This window comes from Neofelis nebulosa, chromosome 1 (assembly GCF_028018385.1).
Source record: "Neofelis nebulosa isolate mNeoNeb1 chromosome 1, mNeoNeb1.pri, whole genome shotgun sequence".
Classification (NCBI taxonomy): domain Eukaryota; kingdom Metazoa; phylum Chordata; class Mammalia; order Carnivora; family Felidae; genus Neofelis; species Neofelis nebulosa.
In genome coordinates this window covers 25,991,860-26,017,382 of record NC_080782.1, presented here as the reverse complement: position 1 = coordinate 26,017,382, position 25,523 = coordinate 25,991,860, and the positions used below count along the sequence as shown (strand labels likewise).

Genomic DNA, 25,523 nt, shown 5'->3' with positions numbered 1-25,523 from the left:
GAGGGAAATCTGCACAGGGTTTGAGTCAGTTATTTCTCTTTAGCAGTAAGGCATAAACGTAATAGAAAACAGCAAAAGAGGTTTGGAATTAGTAAGGCATAAATGTAATACAAAACAGTGAAAGAGGTTTGGCATTAGACAGAGGTGTGACCGAACAGCACTGTGAATGCACCAAGTGCCACTGAACTGTATTCTACAGTGTTTCATTTTATGTTATGTGGCATTCGTCTCAACTTGAAAAGTATTAAGTAAAAACAGCAGAAGACAACTTACTTACCGAAGGTTTTTTTCTTCTTAAGCTCCCAATATTTGAGGGTAAATACTTAATGACAATGCATTTTTTTAAAAGTTTATTTATTTATTGCTTCTCGGCCTTTTGGCTAAGATCAAGTGTAAATTTTGTTTATTTTGAGAGAGAGAGAGAGTAGAGAGAGAGAGAGAGAGAGAGAGTGAGAGAGAGAGAGAGAGAGAGAGAGTGAGAGAGAGAGAGAGAGAGAGAGATCATGTGACCAAGCAGGCAAAGGGCAGAGAGAAAGGGAGAGAGACTCCCAAGCAGGCTCCGTGCTGTCAGTGCACAGCCTGAGGTGGGACTCAATCCCACGAACCACGAGATCAAGACCTGAGCTGAAATCAAGAGTTGGGTGCTTAACTGACTGAGCCACCCAGGCGCCCCATAAATGGCAATGCATTCTATTTTCTTTCTGATGTATAGATGAAATCATATTTTTGAAATAAATTTTTTTAAGAGAAGAGTTAAACTTTTGTGCAAAAGTTTTAAATGCTTCTCAAAATTCTTATTGGGAATACTCATTCACAATGACAAAAGCTCTTATTTTATAAACAATTATGAACAAAACCCTTGATTTATATAGTTATCCAAAACTGGCTGATACTTTTTAAAAGAAGGGGTTAACCCATCAGCCGAACATTGCATTTTAAAACACATATGCTAGTTGGAAGTAGTAACATATTTTAGGAGGATGAAAAAAGATGTGTTTCTACTTTTTCTATATGGTTAACAAAAATCCCTTCTGCCTAATATAGTTTTTATGACTTCATATGTTCTGGGTCTGTTTACACATATGTTTGTATAAACCACTTGAACATGTATCTTTATAGATGCGGCCTTACAATCAGCTCAGAGAGAAACTATTTATGTTGAGATCGCAAACATTTGTTTCTCTTACTCCTCCTTGCTTACGTGGAGGTATACTGACTAAAATCAAGCCATGTGAGAGGTGCCTGGGTGGCTCAGTTGGTTGAGCGTCCGACTGTGGCTCAGGTCATGATCTTACGGTTTGTGGGGTTGAGCCCTGCCTTGGGCTCTGACACTCGAAGCCTGGAGCCTGCTTCAGATTCTGTGTCTCCCTCTCTCTCCGCCCTCCCCCGCCTGCACTCTGTGTCTCTGTCTCTCAAAAATAAACAAACATTAAAAAGATTTTTTTGAAAATCAAGCAATTTGACAATCTGGACCATTCTAACATACGTGTAACCAAGTTGTAACGTAAATAATGTTGACTCGCATTTAAAGTGGTGCATTATAAGTTTTCTTTTTTTTTTTTTTTTTTTTAAGATTTTCTTTTTCAGTCTTCTTTACCGTCAACATGGGGCTGGAACTCACAACCCCAAGATGGAGAGTCAGACTGAGCCTGCCAGGCGCCCAGGTGCATGTTAAGTTTCTAAGTGAATGCCTGCCCAATTTTTCACGTGATTCTCACAATAAGGGTACAAATAGTTTTGATTATTACACAGTTGCTGTAAAAAGTCTGAAAAAATAAGGATCGCGCAGAACGTTACCAGCTGGAGAGAATCACTGTTAGCCTGTGTGACGGTCCCTCTGGCTCTGAGAGATAATCAGGGCACGATCTCTCCTCAGTGGTCCAGACAACTGTGCCTCACAAAGATTCAACAACTTGCCTCAATGGTCACCCAACCAGCCAGTGGACCAGACCTAGCGTTCTTCTTCACCAGCCTAGTGCCGCCCTTCCCTCATCAACCATGTGTACAGGTCCCGCGTACAGGTAAGAGAGGGATTTCATCTTTTGGCAGAATGATCTATGACTCAATACCTGGGCATGTTCCCCCCACCAGCTGCTATAGTCTGTTTCTCCAACCATTCCCCCTCTTCCAGGCAGGATACCCTCTGCTTCCTAACACACTCCGTATTCACTCACACAAAAGTCACTGAGATCCCAAGTAACTGAAAGGAAACCAGTTACCTTCTCCACGGTTCCATCGGGATGAAAATCAGTCCCGGTCTCTCTGCCAGAAGTGGCCTGGATACATGGGTCATCAGCTTCATCAGCTAGGTTTTCAGTCTCGGAGTTGCTGGGCCTGGCGTCAGCCTCAGGCCTCTTGTGGTGTGGGCTGACCCTGGCCACTGGTTTGTGCCTGGACCCCAGGTTGTCATTCTTCTGCTGGGGGGACCTGGAGACATCTGTGCACACCAGATTCTGGGGGCCTGTATCGGCTTTGTATTCCAATTTGGGGGAACTCTTAGATCCTGATAGTTCCTTCTTCCCTGAGCGGCCAGGGCTACCCTTGGGGGCCGCTACCGAGGCCAGCAGGTTGACTGAATGGGAAGGAGTGTCCCCCGTGCCCTCTGGGACACTCTCCTCTAAGTCCAGCGAGCTGCCCAGGAGAGGCACTGAGGAGGCCTTACTGACCAGTGTTTTCTGGGGATGTTCCTCCTGGTTGTTGATACGCATGACCTTGGAAGAGGTCATCAAGACCTGCCTACAGTCGTCCTCTGGCAGAGACCTGCTGGGACCAGAGAGGGTCCCTGGGAGGGAAACGCAATCCCCTTCGCCATCAAACTCTTCTTCGTCACTGGCATCGTCTGTGTCATAGCAGCCAACCCTCCTCTGGCGGACGAGAGGGTTTCGGAGCACCTGCGGGCTCCCAGGGAGACTGGCTTGTCTGGCAACCGTCACCTGCTTGTGGAAGAGCCCTGAGGCCCGCTGGCTTCCTAGAGACACGAGGCTGTTGGCCCTGGCTTTTCCTGGTTCCTTGTGAGCTGGTGGGGAGGGGGAAAGAAATCATCAAATGAGACAGGGTTTCCCATCTGGCCTGGTTTTACAACTCAACCCCCCTCATTATACATGAGCACCCCCCCCCCCCCCCCCCCATTCACAACTGCCACCTATTCGTCCTCTGGCCACTGAAGACCAGGCTTAGATGATAGGGCTTCTTGGGATTTGCACAGAGTGGACAGCCAGAGTCCCTCTCTCCTTTTCCCACTGGCCTCTTTTCTTGTTTAAAATTTTTTTCTTTTTTTTACTTCAATCTCTGGATTTGGTTTGCACATGTATGCTGCCTAGAGACAGAAATGTTTAATTCATCAACACCCATGATGCCTGATACATGGCTGGGGTTCGCACTAGATGCTGCTGCTGGGAGCTCCTTTTTGGGAGGACGCCCAGAGACCAGCAAGCCCTGCACTCCAGGACCTTATCCTGTGAGGCCCCCCCTTCATCACAGGAGGCCCTTCCTCAGGGGCAAGGAGTGGGGGCTGGGTACGGGGGGCACATAAGCTCCTAGAACATGGTACAGGGAGCCTGATATTATATTGTCTGTAACCAACCAGGGATAGGGGAAAACTTGTTTGCTCAGCAAACTCTTTGCATTTTGCTAAATGAAAGAAAAATTACACGTGCTTCCACCTTGAAATGTTTCCATCAGAGACTAGAGTAAGCACATCAGCTGCTTCAAATGAAAGCCAGAGTGGTCAAGTCTGCCTGTCCTAAGACAGAGATGTTCTTGTTCAGACATTAGAAATCAAAAAAAAAAAAAGTGCAGGGGTGCTTGGGTGGCTCAGTTGGTTGAGTGTCTGACTTTGGCTAAGGTCATGATCTCGCGGTTTGTGAGTTGAGCACCATGTCGGGCTCTGTGTGAACAGCTCAGAGCCTGGAGCCTGCTTCAGATTCTGTGTCTCCCTCTCTCTCTGCCCCTCCCCCACTCATGCTCACTCTCACTCTCTCTCAAAAATGAATAAACATTAAAAAAATATATATTTTTTGGTAATTTTTTTAGTGTTTATTTGTCCTGTGAAACTCGCGGTCCGTGAGTTCGAGCCCCGCCTTGGGCTCTGTGCTGACAGCTCAGAGCCTGGAGCCTGCTTCAGATTCTGTGTCTCCCTCTCTCTGACCCTCCCCCATTCATGCTCTGTCTCTCTTTGTCTCAAAAATAAATAAACATTACAAAAAAATTAAAAAAAAAAAAAAAAGCAAACCACACCAGCAGAAGCCAGAGAAATCAGTATGGTTCACATGGGATTACCTCATATTATAGTGAGAGCGTAATCAATGAGATTTAAAAACACCTGTTTGATAACATCTCTCTTACGGGTTCAGAATCTTTCACTCGCTGCCTTCTAAAAAGAATGAAGTTAGGGCCCAGTGAGGGAAGGGACCTGGATCTTGGCTAGGGTTCCCCTAAAACATAAAGCCATCAGGTTGCTAACCTGATTTCATGCCATAAATTTCAAGACTAAGTTATGTAAATAGCATCTAAATGCTGGTTTAGCCACCTCCAACACCCTGGGTGCAGAACAGGTGTCCAGATCCTTTACTGCAGACCTGAGGGGCCCGTCATTAAATGGTGGGCTGCATTTTCTAAGAATAAACTCTGAATTTAGTCAGGGAACAAAGATGGCTTCTACTCAACCAGAGGCTTGGGTTCCAGTTCTCCGTTCACATAAAAGCATCATAATACGTAAACCCACGTGGCCCAAGTCAGAAAACAGTCATTGTTTACTGGAGGTGCTGGGTGGCAGGCCACCGTCTTCAGAGATGCTGCAGCCACTTCCTGGGTGATCCTCGTCCTCAGAGCCGGCCACCATGAAGTCTGACAGGGGGCCTGGGACACCGGGGGCAAAGTACTGGGAGGGTTCAGGGTCAGAAATCAGGGGGTCCTGTTGGAGAAGACAGTGGTGGATGATGAGCAAGCACACCAGAAGCTGATCAGCTGAAACAGTAATTACTTCCTGTCTTTCCAAGAACACTTTGTTCGAATCCATGGTCCTGTGAAACAGTGGTGACAATAAACACCCAGTTCCATTTACTTCAGGATGGCTAAATTAAACAATTAAGGAAAAAGCCAACAGTTGCGGCCAGACCATGTTTTTAAAAGATTTTTTTTTTTTTTTTAAATTTTTTTTTTTTTTTTAACGTTTATTTATTTTTGAGACAGAGAGAGACAGAGCATGAATGGGGGAGGGTCAGAGAGAGGGAGACACAGAATCCGAAACAGGCTCCGGGCTCTGAGCTGTCAGCACAGGGGCCCGATGCGGGGCTCGAACTCACGGACCGCGAGATCGTGACCTGAGCCGAAGTCGGCGCTCAACCGACTGAGCCACCCAGGCGCCCCCTTTTTTTTTTTTGCCAAATGCTTAGCAATGATCAGAAAAGCCACAGCAGCACTGTATCAACCATCCCAGGAAAAAACACTGGGGGAGAGAGAGAGGAAAATAGAAATAAATTCCCAGCCACTGGTTCAACCTAGTGATGGAACAAGGAAGAGGGGAGTTTGAATCCTGGGCTCTGATCCACTGGGATTGAGGGGCCGCCAGCTGAGAATGATTCCAGTCTGCTTAAAGTCACAGGTTCCCCCCAAACCAACTGGGACCCTTTATTGTGGAGCAGGTTGTAAACTATCCTTCAAACTGCAGCTCACGGGGCTCAGGTCATGATCTCACGGTTTGTGAGTTTGAGCCCCGCATCAGGCTCTCTGCTGACAGCTAGGAGCCTGGAGTCTGCTTCAGATTTTGTGTCTCCTTCACTCTTTCTGCCCCTCCCCAACACATACGCGTGCTCTCTCTCTCTTTCAAAAATAAACGTTAAAAAAAATTAAAAAGAAAAACTGCAGCTCACTTCTTTTATTTTGTTGCTCTATTCTTTTCCTAGATGAATAGTTAATGAAAGAAACACACATTTTTATATTTGTTCTCAAATTAGCATCGTTGCAGTTGTCTGTGTAGAGTGGCCAAAATGACTCATGGACAGAAATATGGGCTGGGCCCTCAGGTTTGGCTTCTGGGCTCCAGGAATCGGTTCGTGGGCCAGCTGAGCGAGGCAGCAGTGTGCCTTGACTCACCTTTTTTGCAAGAGAGGGACTCTTCAAGGGGGTACCTGTTGGAGGGAAAATTCACCATAAAGTTAAAAGAGCGCAGCTCCAATTCTTACAACTAGGCTCTCATTCTCAACTAGAAAAGAAGGAGCCAAACATATTAACTCTTCTCTGCTTGACTGACACTGATGGGCTGTGTTAATAGGTGGTAGACATGTATGCACTTGACCCGATCCCCACCCCACCCCACCCCACCCCCCAAGGTTCTGCTCATGCTTCAAGCCCTAACTTGGATGCTACCACCTCCATGGGATCACCAAGTTGGAAGTAACTTCTTCTGAATCTCGAGAGTCCTTTATATTACCCACACACCAATTTCCATACACACAGTATAATTTAATTATAAGTGGATGCCTCTCATATTCCTTCCTCAGCTATTCATCTACAGGGCTGAGATCTTCAATGATCTGACTCCACAATGCTCAGCATTGCACCTGGGTCTAGGAAGTATTCGGTGATATCTGCTGAACGGATCGAAGGATCAACGAACAAAGAAGTCCCACTCAAGAAACCCATGAAGAAACTGGGGAGAGGGTTGAATAACCTATTTTGGTTTTTAGTAGAAGGATGTGAAGATTCTGCATTGAAACTTTAAATTCTATGCCATGAGCAAAAAGATCTTGGGCATGAGGTCCATAGCTTAATAAAATCTTTCATAATAAATGATCGAATGGGTACGCCAAGCTTAGGAGAGGACAGCTTGCAGGCAGGTCAGGAGAAGGAGATGGCCGAATAAAGAGCCCATTATGGTTGTGCCCACTTTAAATATATTAATTATGGATGGAAATAATCAGGGCATTACATGGCTGCCAAAAAATCTTAAGTCTTCCTTTTCCTCTGACAACCAGTAACTCATGTCTCAGTTCTTTTTCCTCCTGACATCAATCTTAACATCAGTAATATCTTGAGTTGAGACATGTTTGCAGAGTCCCTTTGGATTTCTATTCTACCGGAAACATTACTTTCAAAACTTGATGGAATGTTTCACATTTAAAATTCATATGAAATTCTTACTATTTCAGTCCTTCTCTGCCTTAAGTTTCCCACTTAAAGAAGCAGAAAATCATGATTTTGGGAGCCTCTATTACCCTTAAGTTGAAACTTAAAAAAATACCGACTTATTATTGAAATAGAGCTGCCATACTTTGTGGAAATTTTTAATTCATGTAAAGAAACCCCAGGTTTTGGAATGGAGACCACTCTGCATCTATCAAACAACTGATATTTTGGGATTACTTCATTTTTACCTAAAACATTTCATATGAATTGTACAAAAAACACACGAAATGCCGCTAACTCATTTTTGCAAATGATCTTGTAGTACAAGAAGCATGCATAATTAGAACTTTAATAAAGCACATTAAATAACTGCAGAAATCAAAAGTAGATGCTAAGAAAAAGCACAGAATCTCTTGGACAACTACTTCTGCCAAACCTGGTAATTACAAAGAATCCAACCAATAACATTGCACTGGGGAGTATTGCATTGGGGAGTGTCCCATGGGGAAGGTTAATTGAGAGACTCTTCTGAGTGTTGAATGAAAATGTGCAAATACAGTACCTAAGCCAGGAGACGAATTGGCCTCTTTGCTCTCCTGATAAGTGCTGCGTGCTATCACTGCATCCATTTCCTGCTCAGAAACCTGGTTTTCAGCAGAAAGCACAAATTAGCTGGTTTTATTTATTTCCCCCCCAAAAAAGTAGCTAGGACCAGAGTCAGAGGCTGAGTGCAAATAAAGAGGAAAACCACAGGACCAAAGATTATGACCGTCCTCTGAAGCAATAGCTCAGGGCGTATAAGAAATATTGCCAGGTTAACATATTGCTTCAAACAATGTATTCAAAATCAGACCCTCAGTTGGTTTTCAAATTCATTAAAGCTTTCAGGTGCTACATGGCTGATACCTGCCTCTCTCTAGAACACTCACTTCTAATTTTTTTCCTAGATTTTACTTAAACAATTTCAAACCTACATAAAACTTGTAAAAGTAACACAAGAGTAGCAAATTCTTCATTGTTGTTTTTTAAAACATTCTCCCACATTTACATTCATGCTCTTTCTTTATACAGATACAATACACACACCATTTAACATTTTAATTTGGGAGTCAGTTGCAGACGTTAAGAGGTTACAAGCCTCCTAAAAACAAGAACATTCTCTTTAATAACCCCGGTACTATTGTCAATTCTAGGAAATTTAACATTGACACAAATGACTGTCTAATGCACATTTCATATTCCAATTCAGCCAACTGTACTAACACCGTCCTTCATAAATGCTACTCAAAATGTGTCAGTAGACAGAAGTAGTTCACAGGAAGTTTGATGCCAGCTTGTGAGGAGATAGGATTTTCCTCCAGAATGCTTACCAACACTCAGCTTCTTTCCCAACAGTGTCTTGCTGGGGGGAAAATGTCCACTGAACTGAGTGGTGGCCCTAGTGATGTAACTGATTTGCATTCTGGTGCAAGCTCCTTATCTTGTTGTGGATCTTTAGCGGATTGTCGCCAACTAACTCCTTCGCATAGTAATGCTTTATAGAAATTTCATTTTTGGCAGAATTCAATTTAGGGTCAAGTCTTTTTTAGACTCCTTTAATCCAAAACGCTACTGAGCTTTTGTCTGTCACAATACTGATATTCTGGAAGAAACTTAGGCCAATCAAACCCTCAGTTAGGATCTAATAGTTTTTTCATGCTGAGATTTAGATTATGTATTTTTTTTTTTTTTGGCAGAAAAACTACAACAACTGTTTCCTTTTCAGTGCATCAGAGAGGCACTCAGGGTCAGCATTTCATGTTTCATAACTGATGGTAACTTTGACCACTTGATTAGGACGGACTTCACCACATTTCTTTACTAGATTTTTTTTTTTTTGGTCATCAATGAGTAATCTGGGAGGAAACAGCTTCAGACAACATCAATATCCTGCTCCCCAGTATATTTTTACTCAACGGTTTTAGCATCATTGATTATTCTTATTTGAATCAATTTTTATGATGAAGTTTTCAAAATTGTCATTTTATAACTCTTCTTTTCCTTCTATATTTATTGGGATCATGGTAGACTCATGCATTTTTCCCCCATTAGTTGTTATCCCTAACTGTCATTATTCAATATGGAAAAAAAGTTTAAAGCCTGAAAAATGCTGAACTATGAGGTATTTTAAAAGACAATTACATAACTTGCATAGAGTTTCTTTTTTAAAGGTAAGAATACTGTAAACTTAGAATGGTAATTTTATGTACTAAAATAACATTTAGCATAAGTAATATTTGGATAAGCATAGCAATTTTTCTTAATAAGTAAATAAAGTTATGCAAGATTCAGCATTATGTTTTAATCTAACAGATAAATCATAATCACATCATGGCTTTTATGTAATACTTTCTAGCAACCTTCACAGGAAATAAAATATATATATATATATATATATATATACATACACACACATGCACAAAGCATATACACTAAAACACACACATATACTTCATAAAGCAAAAGTAATTTTGTATAAATGAGTTAGGGAAAATATAAGCTTATATGGTGGTTGCAAATTTTTCTTGCCAATTTGCAAGAATTGCAAGGTTGCCATTTTCTAATTGACATTAGACTTTCAATATTTGCAACTATTTTTCTGAGTGGGAGAAAACTGGTCAGGTTTTGAAACAAGTGAAAGATTTCCTGGATAATTCTAGTCATGCTGAGAGCCCCAGGACCAGTTAAAAATGGACCTCTATGACTTTCTTCTACTTAACATAAGCTAGAAGCTGTGACCTGAGTAAGTCCAAATCTTAGCTTGTCTAGACCTGGAGGGTTTGAATATCCCAGTTGGGCAGTCACTGCGCCAGTCATTATGAGAAACAGAAGAAAAGAAAATCCTTGTGGTATTTCTCTTGGAACAACATGAAAACTAAGGAAGTACATACATTCAGTATCAAAATGTACTACTGGCATGAGATGCTGGGGTGAGCGGTATAAAAATACATTAAACATAAAATGGAATCTTGACCAAAAGAAAAATATAGTATATGTTACAATTAAGAACACCATGTTTACCTAGGAAGAAATGTGAAATCTAGTAAAACAAATACTGAAATCTGGTTTTGCTGGATGTATCTCCCACACCATCATGATGACCATTTACTGTGGCCAGAAACATGAATCAACCTGTATTCAACAGGATCGCAGACCACCAGTCCATCAGAATTATTATGCTTTGCGCTTAAATGCCATTCTGATGTTTGATTGTACTGGCAAATTAGGTAGATGCTTTTGGGCTGAGACGAAGCAGACCTCCCAACAAATCGTGACCTGTGCTATTTTGGAATGGATTTTGAAGTCAGGCATGCCTTGAAACGAATGCCTGGAAACCACTGAGAACTTAATTTTTTATAATGTTGTTGAGGGATGTGCGAGGTCAGCTCTAGCTTATTGGACTGCTTCCTAAGTGGGAAGCAGGTGATGGAATCCCAGAGAGGACCCTAGAGGAAGGAGTCAAGACCACTCTAGCTGTGAGTTTGAGGCAAAGTGGTGTTAAAAATGACATGGGGTGTCTGGATGGTTCAGTTGGTTAAGTGTCTGCCTCTTGATTTCAGCTCAGGTCATGATCTTGTGGTTGTTGGGATCAAGCCCTGAATCAGGCTCCTTGCTGACAGCAGTCTGTCCCTCCCCTGCTTGCACACTCTCTCTCTCAAAATAAATAAACTTAAAAAAAAAAATGACCCAAAGAGAGCCATGGGGACAGCAGAGAGACAAAGGAGAACAGATTACAAGGGAAAATGTCAGGACTATAAAACGTAAAAGAGAAAAACAGGAAGTGACAAGAAGGAAAAAATGGAAAATGGTAGAAGCAGGACTTGATTTTATTTTGATGATATTTATTCAAGAAGTTTTTATTTAAGACATATATAGACAGGAGAACACAATCTGGGAAAAAAAATAGTAGTGGAGTTGACTTTGAATCGGTCTAATGGCAATCCTTGTCCAAGCACTATGGAGAATCAGTATAACAAAAACACACCACTGAAAACACTAAAAATGATGCTATAAAATTAATACACTAAAGAAATCTCAGAAATGGGATGACCGAAAGTTCTCCACACACATGTCTTACTCTCAAGATGGCATACAAGTCCATCAAGCATAGCAGTCTGGGACCATTTAGGATATAATCAAATAATAGTACAAATGATACAGAGGAGGTGGTCATATGATAGGCACAAAAAGAACTAATATTATTTTTTTAATGTTTATTGATTTTTGAGAGAGAGAGAGAGAGAGAGAAAGAGTTAGAGAGGGGGAGGGGCATAGAACAGGTGAAACAGAATCCAAAGCAGGCTCCAGGTTCTGAGCTGTCAGCATGAAGCCTGACACAGGGCTCAAACCCATGAACTGTGAGATCATGACCTGAGCCAAAGTCAGATGCTTAACCGACTGAGCCACCCAGATGCCCCCCAAAAGAGCTAATGTTCTTAAGGAGCATTTTGAGTTACTGAAAGGGAAAGGCTAAATTTTGTAAAATATAACCTGATATTATAGACAAGTTAATTTAAAAGGATTTTTACATCAAGTACTTGAAACAACAAAAAACAGTGCTCAAAGCCAGTAGAGTTGAAATTGCTGAGGTGTGCTCTGGTTAACCTAAAAAAATTAAAAGCAACTGCTCAAGTATAAAAGAGATACAACCAAATAACACAAAGGCCCATGATACAGGGGCTATGATTATCTGCAAATTCAACAATGTGATATCAATGCAGAAAAAAAATTAGTGGACTCTTAAGCCTTAATGACAGAAGTATTCTCCTCAGGTCAAGGATGGCCTGGACAGATCATTTAATCCAATGCTCTCACATTTTCTTGATGCAGAAACCCAAAAAGTTAAGTATCTCACTAGAGATCAAACAAACAGCTGGAAGTTACTCAGAACCCAGCACTCTTATCTTCCTACCATATTTTATATTCACCAATAACACTGTCAAAATTTTCTAATGAAATTTCTAAGAGTGTGAAGATGAAGAAGTCCACATCAATGATTTGTTCCCATGTGTATCAGTTACTTGGCCACTGTGTGACCACAGGCTGATTCCCAAGCCCGGCTGGGTGAACTGTCTTACCAGAGTGTGCGTCATCATAGGAATATTACACATATTACACATATCACTGCTACAGGACAAATAACCAAGCCATCTTTTCATATTTAGAACAATAAGAAGTACTTCACCTTTGGATTAGGGTGCCGGCCAATGACAAGTCGAACAGGTCCTGGGGGGCATTTGCTCAGGATGGTATGGACTTTGCTTAAAGCAGCATGGCGGACATTGACTGAGTTCACTTCCAGGATTTGATCTCCGCGGCTAGGGAGGACAACATAACCAACACGCTGTGGTAACAGTTAAGTTTTTACAAGATTTCCCTCTGGGAGAGGTTTATAATATGAAATCTTTTCTGAATACTTTAAAGAAGCAAATGACATCTTTTCATCTTTGCATATGTGTGAAAAAGCAACACATTCCTATAAACACATTAGATATTAAATCAGCAAAGTCCTTATGTGTATCTAGCTGCATTTTCAGAAGTAGTAAAGTTAAATAAAATTGATAATAAGACAATAACAAGGGTTACCATTTTTTGAGCACAGAGTGTAAACCAGGCACTATACAAAGCAATTTCCATAACAATCCTTTGAACAGGTATTATTATTTCTATTGTTTAGACAAGGCCACAGACTTTAGAGAGGCCACCTTGATGTCACACACTGTTGAACTCAGGTCTACCTTTTGATCATCACAAGGTAGCTCCTTGACCACCACCATTTTCTTTTTTTCCCTACCATCTTGAAATGATTATTGTAATGTAATTTGAGGGGGAAATATCTTGAAGCTCAAAGGTTACCCAAGAATTTGTAAAAACGTTTTAAATTTGAACAAATGAGAAATTGGGGACAAGATGCCCATTTTGACTTGAAATTATAGGCAGAGAACTCAGTAGGAGAGAACAAAAGACTCTTTATATGGTGTTTGAAGAATGTTCATTTGGCAGGCTCCAGACATATGGAACCATTCAAGAAAGAAACATCATCTTGGGATGTCATTAAAGGATTTTTTTTCCTTGGGTTCTAAAAGTATATTTTCTTTAATGTACTTTGGATGATTTGCTAAATTTTTTTTGTATGAAAATTCACTCTGATGATTAACTAAAAACATAACATAATCTATCAACAGGGCCCCAAAATGGCAACCTCAAGGCATGTCATTTTGACAATTCCTCAACTGCTCAAGGACTTAGAAGCTTATAGGGGGGAAAAGTGATACTGTTTACACAGAGTGCTTTGTGCACTACGTGTATATTCTTGTGGCGTTTGGGTGGGCACAGATCCACTGCAGTTACTATATAATAGAACACCTAGACATCTCTTGTATAACAGAATATCCATGCTACAACTCAACTAGCTGGACTGAGAAATCAGACATGTGGTGATTTCAGACAATAAGCATCTAGACAACATCACTCAGAAAGGAATGAAACAACAGGAAAGGTCAAGAGATTGTACTTAATAATAACAGAGGCCCCCAGTTTAAGGGCATGATTTCGGACTCTTTTGTATCCAGTGATTCTGAACTGTTATGAGCAGTTCCTGGCATCACATATGAATTTTACATAAATGAATATAAAAGTGAAAGAAAATATTTCTTTCTACATAGGTATCTATGTAGAGTTGTATTTTGTCAAGTTTCTGAAACTGAGCTTCTGAGTCCAAACAGATCAAAATAGGGAAGCCAAGATCTATAGTTCTCTACTTCTACGTTAGCTTTTCATCTTTGGAAATTAATTGTAATCTTGGCTATACTATCACTGCAAATAATACAAAAGTTTAGAATCTCACAAAAGAATGTAATAGGGCAGATATCTTACACATATATTCATTCCTAAATTCATGAACATGCCAGAAGCCTATATTATCAGGTTTACAACAAACCTCAGATTGCTCTCCATCTTGGCCACTGATCCTGGGGCAAGGCTGTGAATGTAGATGCCTGGAGGACTGTTTTCTAGAGCCAGGCAGCAGGCACCAATACCTAATCCAACTCTGGGCTCTGAGAGGCATCAAAGAAAACAAAGTTAAAAAAAAGTATAAGTGATATGAAGCTACATCACTGTATATTCAGACCAGCAATCATTTATTTTTGACCAGACTGAGAATGTAAATCCTGCTTTTTGCTGTTAACATTATCATACTCTGTAAATGAAATGAGTCCACGGCAGAACCAGGGGCTAACTATGGACTGAATTATTCAGCTGTCTGCTCTCTGCTTAGTCTAAAGAACCTCCTCAATTCTGTTTTTGGAAACAGGCAGAGTCAAAGTAATATATTTTTTTTAAGATTTTATTTTTTAAGTAATCTCTACACCCAACATGGGGCTCGAACTTACAACCCTGAGATCAAGAGTCCCATGATCCTCCAACTGAGCCACCCAGACGTCCCAATATTTTTTATTCTAGATACATTTCTTTCACTTATCTTTTTTAGCAACTAATCTCTTGGTTACTTCATTGCTCATATTTCTGTAGTAGGTATAGAGGAAAAGGAAACAGATGAAAGGCTGTAAGATCTGGTGAAGACCCACAACTTATAGTTATTAGCTGTATTCTCAACTATAATGTTTTGTTCTTCAAAATTTTTTATTAGCCCTAGAATTAAGTCAGTCAGTGATTTTTTTTTTTTTTTTTTTTTTTTTTTTTAAACATGAGTTTCTGATACACAGTGATTCATCTGGGGAGAGCTTAAAAGACTTTGTACTACTGGTAACTCTTTTTCACTTTAGCAAAATGACTAAAATCTCTACGTGTGATCCCACTGTCCATTTACAGAATACCATACGTTGTTGGCAGTAAACTGTTCCAAAGGAACAGTTCCTAGAAAAAATTAAAAAAACGAAACTGAGGAACAGATGACAAATTATTATGTGAGAGAATGTAAGGAAGTGGGGAGTAGCTGGTATCACCTTTGTTGAGTGTGACTTCCATGACAATTCTGTCCTTGGGCCCGGGGGCCTTGCGACCCAGGGATGAAGAACCGCCTTCGTCGGAGCCTGCTGCTGAGCTGCCCCCACTGGTGTTGAAGTTGGGGGAGCTGGATCTGCTCATGTGTGTGGGTGTGGAGCAGGGTGTGAGGCTTGGGCTCAGTAACTTTGTGCGTACTGTTAAGACGAATAATCCACTCCGGATTTGCTGAGAAAACAAGAGAGTAAAACATTCTAAATGCTAAAACATTCAGACTACTCCTAGATTAAAGGATGAAAAAAAAAAAAAAAAAAAGAACCCAAACCAGAAGGAAATAAGGGAAGAGAAATCAAGAAGATAAAAGAGATAAATAAGAATGTGGTTACCTTAAAGGTATGGATGGCTTCTTGGAACGTCAAGCCCTTTATTGGTATCCCATTTACATCTAGGATTTCATCCCCTAGTGCCAAAATAGGAGAATTACATTAACATCAAACTTTGATGTACTAGAATCTAACTGCATGGTCAGTACTAGAAGAGGATACCATATGGTACCTGATTTACAATTCTATAAAAGGACTTTTATTGTTCCAGCCTACTTTTATTTAGCATAGCTCTCAGGAATTTCAAAAAATGGGACAGTTAATAACAATACATATTCTTTTGCAGTAATTCTGTATCTCCATCTTTAATGAAAAACAACCAGGGGAAGCATTAAGTTCTAATTCTTTAGACATTGCCAAGTTTGATAACAGGTGTCCTAAGTTTAGAGATCAAAATGCAATAATGAGTCCCAAGCCTTTCCTCATAGTGTTTGTTTAAAAAAACCTAAACCTACTGGCAATATAGCATGAACATATATATAACATGTGAGAAAGCCACTTCTGTATTTGCAGAAAGACAAGGTTTTCAAGCCTGCAGAATCATCATGGTGTGTGGAAAATGGTTTTAATAACAGAGACAAAAAACTTTTGAGATACTATCTAAAAATGGCAGTCCTCCCTCCAGAAATAGTCTAGATGCCTGGTCTTACTGATGCTGTTCCAGGTTCTCAGTCATTAAGACTAAGAGAGATTATTGTGGGCTAATGCCAAATTGTTCTCTCATTCATTCTCATTCTCTCTCTCTCTCTCTCTCTCCCTCCCTCCCTCCCTCCCTCTCTCTCTCTCTCTCTCTCTCTCTCTCTCTCTCTGTCTCTCAAACTATCCTGGACTCATCTTCAACCCCAAGGACGCATGGTCAGGTCATTTTTCCAGCTGTTGATAGTGTCTGCTGGGACTATAAGAGAAATTGGACATCCAGTTGACTTCTCAGTTTGTTTTGGTTTATACTCTCGTAACATGGTCTGTTTTTTTGGAGTAACAGTTCATCAAAAACACTACAAAGGGGCCACTGAGAAGAACAGATGAACTTCACACAGCGGTGCAGGACAAACGAAGGCCTCCCTTTACCTGTAACAAAGAGCAACAGCAGCAGAACCTCTCCTGGGCAGCTAATCCCAGGGGCACACTGTGCCTTCCATTAAAGGAATCCTGTAGATAAGGTGGAAGTACCTCCATGCACTTGTTATGTGCTTTTCTTTAATGCAGTTACAGAAGTTGTAAAATAAGTGAAATAATCTGTTTAAAAATAACCACCTAACTAGGTAAGGTTCTTGGTTTGCTTCCATATGGGAAAAGGATACGATCATTAAAATGATTGCTCATGCTCTTAAAAATCTTTATACAAGATTTTTAAAAGATCATTCAACACATTGAAAATCCATTCCAATGACTTACCTTTATTGTAAATGAACACATATGAAAAAACAGTATTTAGGAGAATCAAGTGCTATTAACCTTTACTAACTATTGATTTTTCCTCCATTTGTCTCCATTCTACCAGTACTGCAGGATGAATTTCAATCAAATGAACATATGGCACATCCATTATAAAAAACACCCTGTTAGAATTTTACATTGTTCTGAAACTAGACACAAATACCACCTGGGAGTTAATCCTTCCTCTAAAAAAGAGAAATAAATATTCCGCCACCAAAATAAGCCTGGTCACGCCTTACCATTAGCATACAGGCTCCTAGGGTAGCTCTGCTTGAAAAAGGAGACTCCAATGGACTCTTATCAGTTAAAAAAAATAAGCTGGCAGAACAGAATAGTACCTATAATTTGGGTCAACTGAACCGACCAGTCATAGCATTTTTAAAGGTAACTACAAATAGTGTCATTTCATCATTTCACGAAGGAAGTGTGCTAATAAGGGAGGAAGAAAAATCAGGACTCGTGAATAGGTTCTGGGGATCTATCACACAGCACGGTGACTATAGTTAGCAATACTGTGCTGTTCAGTTGAAAACTTCTAAGAGGGTAAGTCTTCAATGTTCTCACCCCCCACCACCACGGTCATTCAGTGGCATGATGAGGGTGTTAGCTAACTCAGTGTGCTAATAATTTTCCAATATATATGCACATCAAATCATCATGTTGTACACCTTAAACTTACACAGTGTTATATATCATTCACGTGTCAATAGTTGGGAGAAAGAAAAGCACTCTGCTAGCATGTTTATGCATGGCACAATGTCAGGTAGCATGGAGAATATGAAAGATGTGCATGTACTCCAGCCCTGAGGCAAGAATGGCCTGCAAGCTCTCAGGAATTTTCAAGGCAAGGAATATAATCAAGATCCAAGGGGACAAGATAGACACTTAAAGACCAAATAAAAATATCAAGTCATGTTCCGCATATCATCTCATTTAATCTTCACAGCAACTCTTTAAGATCGGTATTAATATTCCAAGTTTACAAACTGAGACAAGTGAAGCTCAGGTTACATCAATTGTCCAAGGCCATGATGCAGTAAATGTTGGATTCAGCTCATGTCCTCTCAACCCCCAAGCCCATGGCTTTGGCTGCTGTGCCACTGGCTTCACATCTTGCAAGGAGGCAGATTCTGATGGAATCAGAACTCACCACCACTGAGAACCACGGAGAGGCTTTCTCCTACCTTCTTTAAGTCTTCCATCCTCTGCAGCCGATCCATTTGGGAAAATAGTCTTGACAAAAATCCCCATCTGTCCTCGAATGCAGTCTCGACCTCCAGCAATGCTAAAGCCAAGGCCCTACACCCCAAACAGAAGGGGGTCCAGGCTGTCATTGCAGTATTCGACTGAGGGCATCTGTTTTTGTCTCAGTATTTCACTGAGGGCATTTTCCCATTGTAGTATTTAACTGAAGTCTCCTTCCCAACTAGGCTCAGAGTTAAGATAACCAGCTATGAATTTGTGTTCCCTTCTCTATTTCCTTCCTCAGATCTATTTGCAGTGCACTAGGTTTGCATTATGTTAAAGGGAGAAAGTTTTACACCGAAACATGAAATTGCCAGTATTTGACAATCTTTGATCTCCAAAAATGGCAATTTCACATGGATTGATTAATAGCTCAGGAGAGTCATTGCACACAATTTAGGGGCCATACTTATTTTATTCTTTTGTTTCAGTACTTCCATGTTGTATCAAGATGGATGTTTTGATATTTGTATAATATCAAGGTATTTGTATTATTATCTTTATGATAATGGCAATGCTATGAAATTCATTCAAAAGGGTAAGTAGGAATATGCCCCCTGAAGCTACAGGGGTGGCCTTTCTTTCAATAGTAGTAAATATTGGAACATTCACTCCACCCTCAACTATACCCTAGCTCCCAGGTGCCCGTGACTCCCTAAGTCATAAGGACAAAAGGGCATGATCATGTCAAATCCCACAGGAAAGGAGCAAAGGAATTCACTCAAATCTACATAAAGGCCACTTAATCTATTCCTCTTTATACCTTTTAATTTTTATTTCATGTAAAAACAACAACAAAATTCACCATTTAAGAAATACACGCTAACAGGGGCGACTGGGTGGCTCAGTCGGTTAAATGTCCGACTCTTGATTTCGCCTCAGGTCATGATCTCACAGTTCGTGAAATTGAGCTCTGTGTTGGGCTCTGTGCTGACAGCACAGAGCCTGCCTGGAATTCTCTCTCTCTGCCCCTCCCCTGCACACAAACTCTCTCTCTCTCTCTCAAAATAAACAAACGTTAAAAAAAAAAAAAAGAAGTATATACTAACATTCACTTGGAGGACAAAACTGTGCAGAAGGGAGCTCACCTTGCCTTTTTCTTTGTATAGGCCAATGATGGAGATGACCGATGGCCGAATGAGTCTCCAAGGAGATTCCACCTGAGTGGTGCTTAGGGAGCGGGTGGACTTCTTTACAATCTGGTATTCCTAAAAGTCAGCACATGGCAAGGTCAGGGACAGTCTCATTTATCCTCCTGTGGCCTCTGGCATAAAAATATATTCAGGTTTTGAAAACCTCAGTTGTCTTTTGGGTGACACAGACATTTCTCCCTGCTCCATCTCTGGTCCAGCAGCTTAAAGGAAGTTTATTATCAACAACACTGGAGGAACAGCCCTGGCTGCAGTAGGTTGCCATGCCTTCCACTGCACATGAAGAGCTGCATGGCGGCTGTTGGCACTCAGTGCTGCTCTTTGACTGTACCCCACAGATCCGACTCTTCTTGCTTTCTGGAATGGAGTGAGGAACCAGAAGCCAAAAGGCCTCAGAGATGTAGGAGGGCCATCCTATGGCCGGGTTCTCCCTGGAAGCCATCCCTTACCCCCACGCCAAGTTCACAATCATGGTTAGAAAGTATCTTGCCATTTTAAGCTTAATTCACTCAACCAAAAACTTAGCAAGCCCTTGTTTCTTATAACACCCAAACCGTAAATCCCGACAACTATTATTCTGTACAAAACACCCTGGTGAGAAATGCAGCAGCTTCGGTTCTAATCCCTCATGTTTGGAAAATAAAATTCTTTCCCAGAAGCCACACCTTCCCCTTTATGGCACGCAAGAGCTTGAATCTCAATCCCTCTCCTGTCCATCACCCACATGTACGTGTGTGGAAGCAGGGTACACTATTTATAACATGAACGAGAGATAAAGAAAATGTAGGGCTAAAATCTTCTACAATTTAGCTCCTTGCTATTCTTCTTAGAATAAATTTCTTAAATGAGACAGATATTCCAGCATAAGCAAAAAAGGAAAAAAAAATCACTTTGTGCTTAATATGAGAAAAGAGGCATCAGAAAATAGTTGCTATCCTTAATTAGTATATTCTACATTCAAAGGTAGAAATGAGATGTCTGCTAATGATATTTTTGTATTCCTGGCAGCTTAGAACAATTATATTTTTGCAGTTTTACAAAATATCTGCCAGCGATGTTGGCTTCCCAGACTCTGATTCATTTAAAAAATGTTGGCTTGGCAAGGTTACTACCCTTTTACTGAAACCATCATGGAGATAGGCAGACATAGCCTATGGGTTTTCAACCCTCAAATATGGAGGTTCATGTGTGGACTTAGAAGGGAATACTCTCTCACCACCAATCTCCAGCAGCACCTCCTTCCATCCCCCTTCTGGGAGCCCATGGGAACCAGAGGTCTGCGTGCTTCATTGCTCTCCCGATGTGTTTCAGGGATCCCACTGCATTTTTTAGACCTCTGCTGTCCAATATGGCAGCCACTAAGTCACCTGTCATGGTCTATATTTAAATGGAGATTAAAATAAAAAATACACGCCTTAGTGTCACTTGCTAGTTTTCATGTGCTCCGTAGACACACGTGGCTACCACAGTGGATAGTAGAGACATAAAACATTTCTATCACTGCAGGAAGCTGTATTGAGTAGCTCTACTCTAGACAATGCTTTGTAGGGGAGGGAGAGAGAACAGGGAAAAGAAGGGTGAATCCTGGGAGAAAAAGAAAAGGGCAGAAAAAAAGACAAGAAAAAGGACAGTTTGAAAAGGGGAAAAAGTCTTTCCTTTAAAATCTTCACTAGCCTGTGCTTTCTGGAAGCCTGGTTACAAATAAGTATTTCTGGGCTTTAAATAATAAATATGGTCAGGTTTCTCAGCAGGTCAGTTAAGAAATCACCACCTCAATGCTAGACATCCTTGGCTCTGATGGCAGGAAACCCTCTCTCACTTTCCATACTAAACTAAAATAGCCCACAATGTGGCTCTCCTACAACTTTCTGATCCACCCCCTGACTCTGCTGGCCCAGTTGGATCATTCTGAGCAGGCCATAGGCTCGTCTCTAGTCAAGGGTTTGGAGGAGTTTTAACCAGGACCCATGCAAGTTTTTTGCTCTGCTTTTTCTCCATGTCCCAACTCAAGTTGTCTTTGGGTAGATTCCACACAAAATAACCTGATCAGCAACTGCCTATGGAATGTGGGCACTTACTATTTTACTGGGTAGGTAAAACTTTCTTTATAGTGATTCTGGCATATCACTTTGAGCAAAATATTCAATCTCTTTGAGATTCATTGGTCTGTCAATAAAATGGTGATGATACACCAAAAGTAATGACCCAACCCAGATGACCAGTTACATGTCCTTTATGACTTTACCATCTGTGAGTCTACATGAGCTTATGGATGTCATTGCTGCTACCCTCCACCTCTGCTTTGTTGTAGGCAAGATGCCAATGGCTTCTCTGGCTGATGATGCCAGGACTCAAAGAACACTCCACAAGTTTCCCAGAGACTGAGCCTGCCTTCAACTTGGTTAGGAGCTGTCTCCCCTTTTGACTGTGTTGAGGATGATGTAATTGAGGAAGAGCCTCTGTGAGGAATTATGGAGCTCTGAACTCTTATGAGGCAGGCCCTGGAATATTAACATCACCACCTACTTCACCCCTATCTGCAGCCCCACTGACCTTGCCTGTTTGAGTCATTACTGTGTAACAGGTAAAATCCCAGACACAGTATGGGCACGCACATGCACTCCCTCTCTCTCTCATACGACCCAACACCCACCCACCTACCCAGCCGGTGGTTATGCTGACACCTGACGCGCCCACTAAACAAGCGATGGTGGTTGACCACAGACCGTGAGGCGCCACTGTCTCCTGGCAGTTGAAAGCAGCTCTCAGTTCCAAAACACACAGTAGGAAGGGGAGCAAGATGTCGAGATCCAACAAGGGATTATTTTTCTCTACTGTTCCGAATACTAGGCTGACTTCCTTCTAACCTCCATGGATAGACCTCGCTCTCCGTGCTACATCTTTAGTCCCAAATACCCCTGCCCACACAGATGGGAAGTTCTTCATAACACGGCTATTCCTGTTGGTCTCTGAAAGAGTAAATATTTGAAAGCCTAGAGACCCAGGGGTGGAAACATGCTCTTACATCCCTAACTGGGCAACTTTGTATGAGAAAACAAAAGGTTCTATGGTATTGTCCTACCTGTGATGTTCCAGTAGAGTCCAGCAGCTGGGGAAGAGAGTGCTTTCTGCCATCTCGGGAGACCTCCAACATTCTGGCCCGCAGGTCCCCATTTCGTACCATCAATTCATTATATTCTTCAACAGACTCTAGACGGTGTACACCCCCTTGAAAAAATGGGGAAAAACATGGTTTGATATGAGATTTAAAGAATCTTATCAGAGCTTCATATGCATAAACTTGTTGCATTTATGTCCACACTTCATGGTTTTCATAAGGCCTGGTGTCTCATACTTTTAAAGCACTGAGCTCATTGCTTTCTACCAATAAGCTCTGCCTAAGCTGGGTGTATGTTGAGGCCATTAATGCCATATTGTGAAGAATGTGCCAGTTTTTGAAGGGACCAGACGGGATATGGGAAAATGTATGTTTCATCCAAGTAAGATGTAGCCAGGGTCGATATGGCAATAAATGATAGTGAAAATGCCATCAGTATAGGTGGTTTTCTAGTGATGGAGGAACATTATTCTGTGGTTGGCATAGTTCCATTCTTGTGGCAGGTGGTTTTTTTCACTTAATGACTTTTTAAATAACCTTTTTATTAAAGAGTAACAATTTACAGAAATATGCACAAATCATATAAGTGTATGGTTCCAAGAAATTTCACAAAGTAAATGTTCTAAAAACCAACACCCAGACCAAGGAATAGAATACGATCAGAACCCAAAAGGCATTTTTGCACCACTAACCACCCTTCACCCAGGGTAACCATTATCATGACTTCTAATATCATAGATTACTTTTGCCTTTTCAAACTTTATATAGATGAACACAAATGATAAATACTTTTTTATATCTGGCTCCTTACTCTTAGCATCTGTTTGTGAAACATTGGCTGTTGCTAATAGTTTGTTCATCCCATTTCTGCATACTATTTCATTGTATAAACATGCCACAATTTGGCTATGCATTCTGTTGTTGATAAACATTTGGTTTATTTCCAGTTTTAGATCTAGAACAAGGGTCAACATTTTCTTTTTCGTTTTTCTTTTGTAAAGGCCAGAGAGTACATGTTTTAGGCTCTATGGGCCATGGGTGGCCTCTGCTGCATAATCTTTAAATGTTTTTTTTTTTTTTTTTTTAACACAACCCACTGAAGATGCAGAAAGCATTTCTAGCTTGTGGTCCATACACATGTAGCTGTGGATGGTGGTTTGCTGACCCAAGATTTAGAATATACTATTATGAAACACTCTTATAAAAGTCCTATCTGTGGGGTACAGACCTAGGAGCGAAGTTGCTGAGCTACTGGTACACATTCACCTTTACCAATGTTGTAATATTCATGTGTGAGTCCAAGTTTCCCCACGTCCTTGTCACACTTGGTAGTGCCAGTTTAATTTTAGCCACTGTGGTGGATATTGTAATGCCACTTCGAGTTTTTTTTTTTTTTTATTTAACGTTTTATTTTCAAGTAATTGCTACACCTGATGTGGGGCTTGAACCCACAACCCTGAGGTCAAGAGTCAAAAGTCACACATTCCAGCAACTGAGCCAGGCAGGTGCCCCTCACTGTTTTTGTTTTTGTTTTTTTTTTTAATGTTTATTTATTTTTGAGAGAGACAGAGACAGAATGCGAGTGGGTTGGGACAGAGAGAGAGAGACACCGAATCTGAAACAGGCTCCAGGCTCTGAGCTGTCAGCACAGAGCCCGACGTGGGGCTCGAACTCACGAGCTGCGAGATCATGACCTGAGCTGAAGTCGGAAGCTCAACCGACTGAGCCACCCAGGCACCCCTCATTGTGGTTTTTAATTTACATTTACTGATGACCAATGAGACTGAGTTTCTTTCAAATATTTATTGGCTGTTTTAATTTTGTAAATTTGCAGAGTGGCTGTTTTTTTATTTTTATTTATTTTTTTATTTTATTTTTTATTAAGTTGTAAAGTGCCTGTTCAAGTCTTTTGTTTATTTATCGGGTTTCTGTCTTTTTGTTGTTGATGTATAGAAGTTTTTATTTTTTTATTGTTAACATATTTTGAATATGAGTCCTTCATGGGATCTATGTTCTGTAAATCTTTTTCCATCTTTGTGACTTCCTTGCCTTTTCACTCTTAATGGTATTTTATGATGCAAAAATTCGTAATTTTAATATTGTATAATATATCAATTTTTCCCCTTATGCTTAGAGCTTTTGTGTCTTAAGAAAAAAATTTTTTTTAATGTTTATTTATTTTGAGAGAGTGCAAGTGAACACAGGTAGGGGAGGGACAGAGAGAGAGGGAGAGAAAAAATCCAAAGCAGGCTCCATGCACCAGCACAGAACCCAATGCGGGGCTCGAACCCACAAACTGTGAGATCATGACCTGAGCCCAAACCAAGAGTCCGAAGCTTAACTGACTGAGGCACCCGGGGGCCCCAAGAAATTTTTACAGTAATTTTTAAAGAAACCTTTATCAATACCTAGTTTATATTATATGCTTTTTAAAAATAAGATAATTTAAGGGACTTTAATCTTAAATGATGGCTTAATTACATTGAATATGGCTATAATCATACTACAGTGTCTATATTATACATTCTATATGTATATATACATATGTGTGTGTATAGCTATATACACATACAGATTCTTTGTAATATTAAGTTCTCCTAGACTATGTAATGTTTCATTTGATGACCTAAAATTCAATTTACCTAAACATTTCTCAGAAAGTTTTTCATGGAATAAAAAAGATGATTCTGTAGCCTTTTAAAAATAATATATTGAGTTTTTAATAGTGATGAAAAGTTGGAAGAGTGAGGATACAGTTATATTAACAGGAACATCACTAAAAGCTTGGTTTTTCAAAAGCTACATATTAACTTTGTGATACAGATTTTCAAACACCTGAAACTCCTTTGCAATCAAAGAGAAATTTCCATTCAAAAAGATCACAAACCTAAGGGATTAATGTGGATAAATCAAAAATACCAAAATGAAAAGGGAACCCTGCTGGCAAAAAAGGAAGTATGAAGTAAGGAAAATTCAGGTTAGAATATCAGGAAAAATGTTCCATAAAATGGCTTTAGTCATTTTGGAGCCAAGCTAGGCAAAAATCTTAGTGAAAATGGC

The 25,523-nt window shown here is 40.6% G+C and overlaps 1 protein-coding gene across 7 annotated transcripts in view; it reads right to left on the bottom strand.

Moving 5' to 3' along the window:
• Positions 1-25,523, bottom strand: part of PDZD2 (PDZ domain containing 2) — a 366,979-nt gene that overhangs the window by 22,396 nt on the left and 319,060 nt on the right. For all 7 annotated transcript variants that reach the window (XM_058716556.1, XM_058716576.1, XM_058716586.1 and 4 more), the window contains 11 exons: positions 22,428-22,573; positions 19,283-19,402; positions 18,134-18,248; positions 15,516-15,589; positions 15,132-15,357; positions 14,105-14,222; positions 12,350-12,482; positions 7,688-7,769; positions 6,094-6,128; positions 4,756-4,912; positions 2,220-3,016 (listed from right to left, as the gene is read on the bottom strand). In XM_058716556.1, coding sequence (XP_058572539.1) covers positions 2,220-3,016; positions 4,756-4,912; positions 6,094-6,128; positions 7,688-7,769; positions 12,350-12,482; positions 14,105-14,222; positions 15,132-15,357; positions 15,516-15,589; positions 18,134-18,248; positions 19,283-19,402; positions 22,428-22,573 — 2,003 coding nt within the window. The remainder of the gene's footprint in view (positions 1-2,219; positions 3,017-4,755; positions 4,913-6,093; positions 6,129-7,687; positions 7,770-12,349; positions 12,483-14,104; positions 14,223-15,131; positions 15,358-15,515; positions 15,590-18,133; positions 18,249-19,282; positions 19,403-22,427; positions 22,574-25,523) is intronic.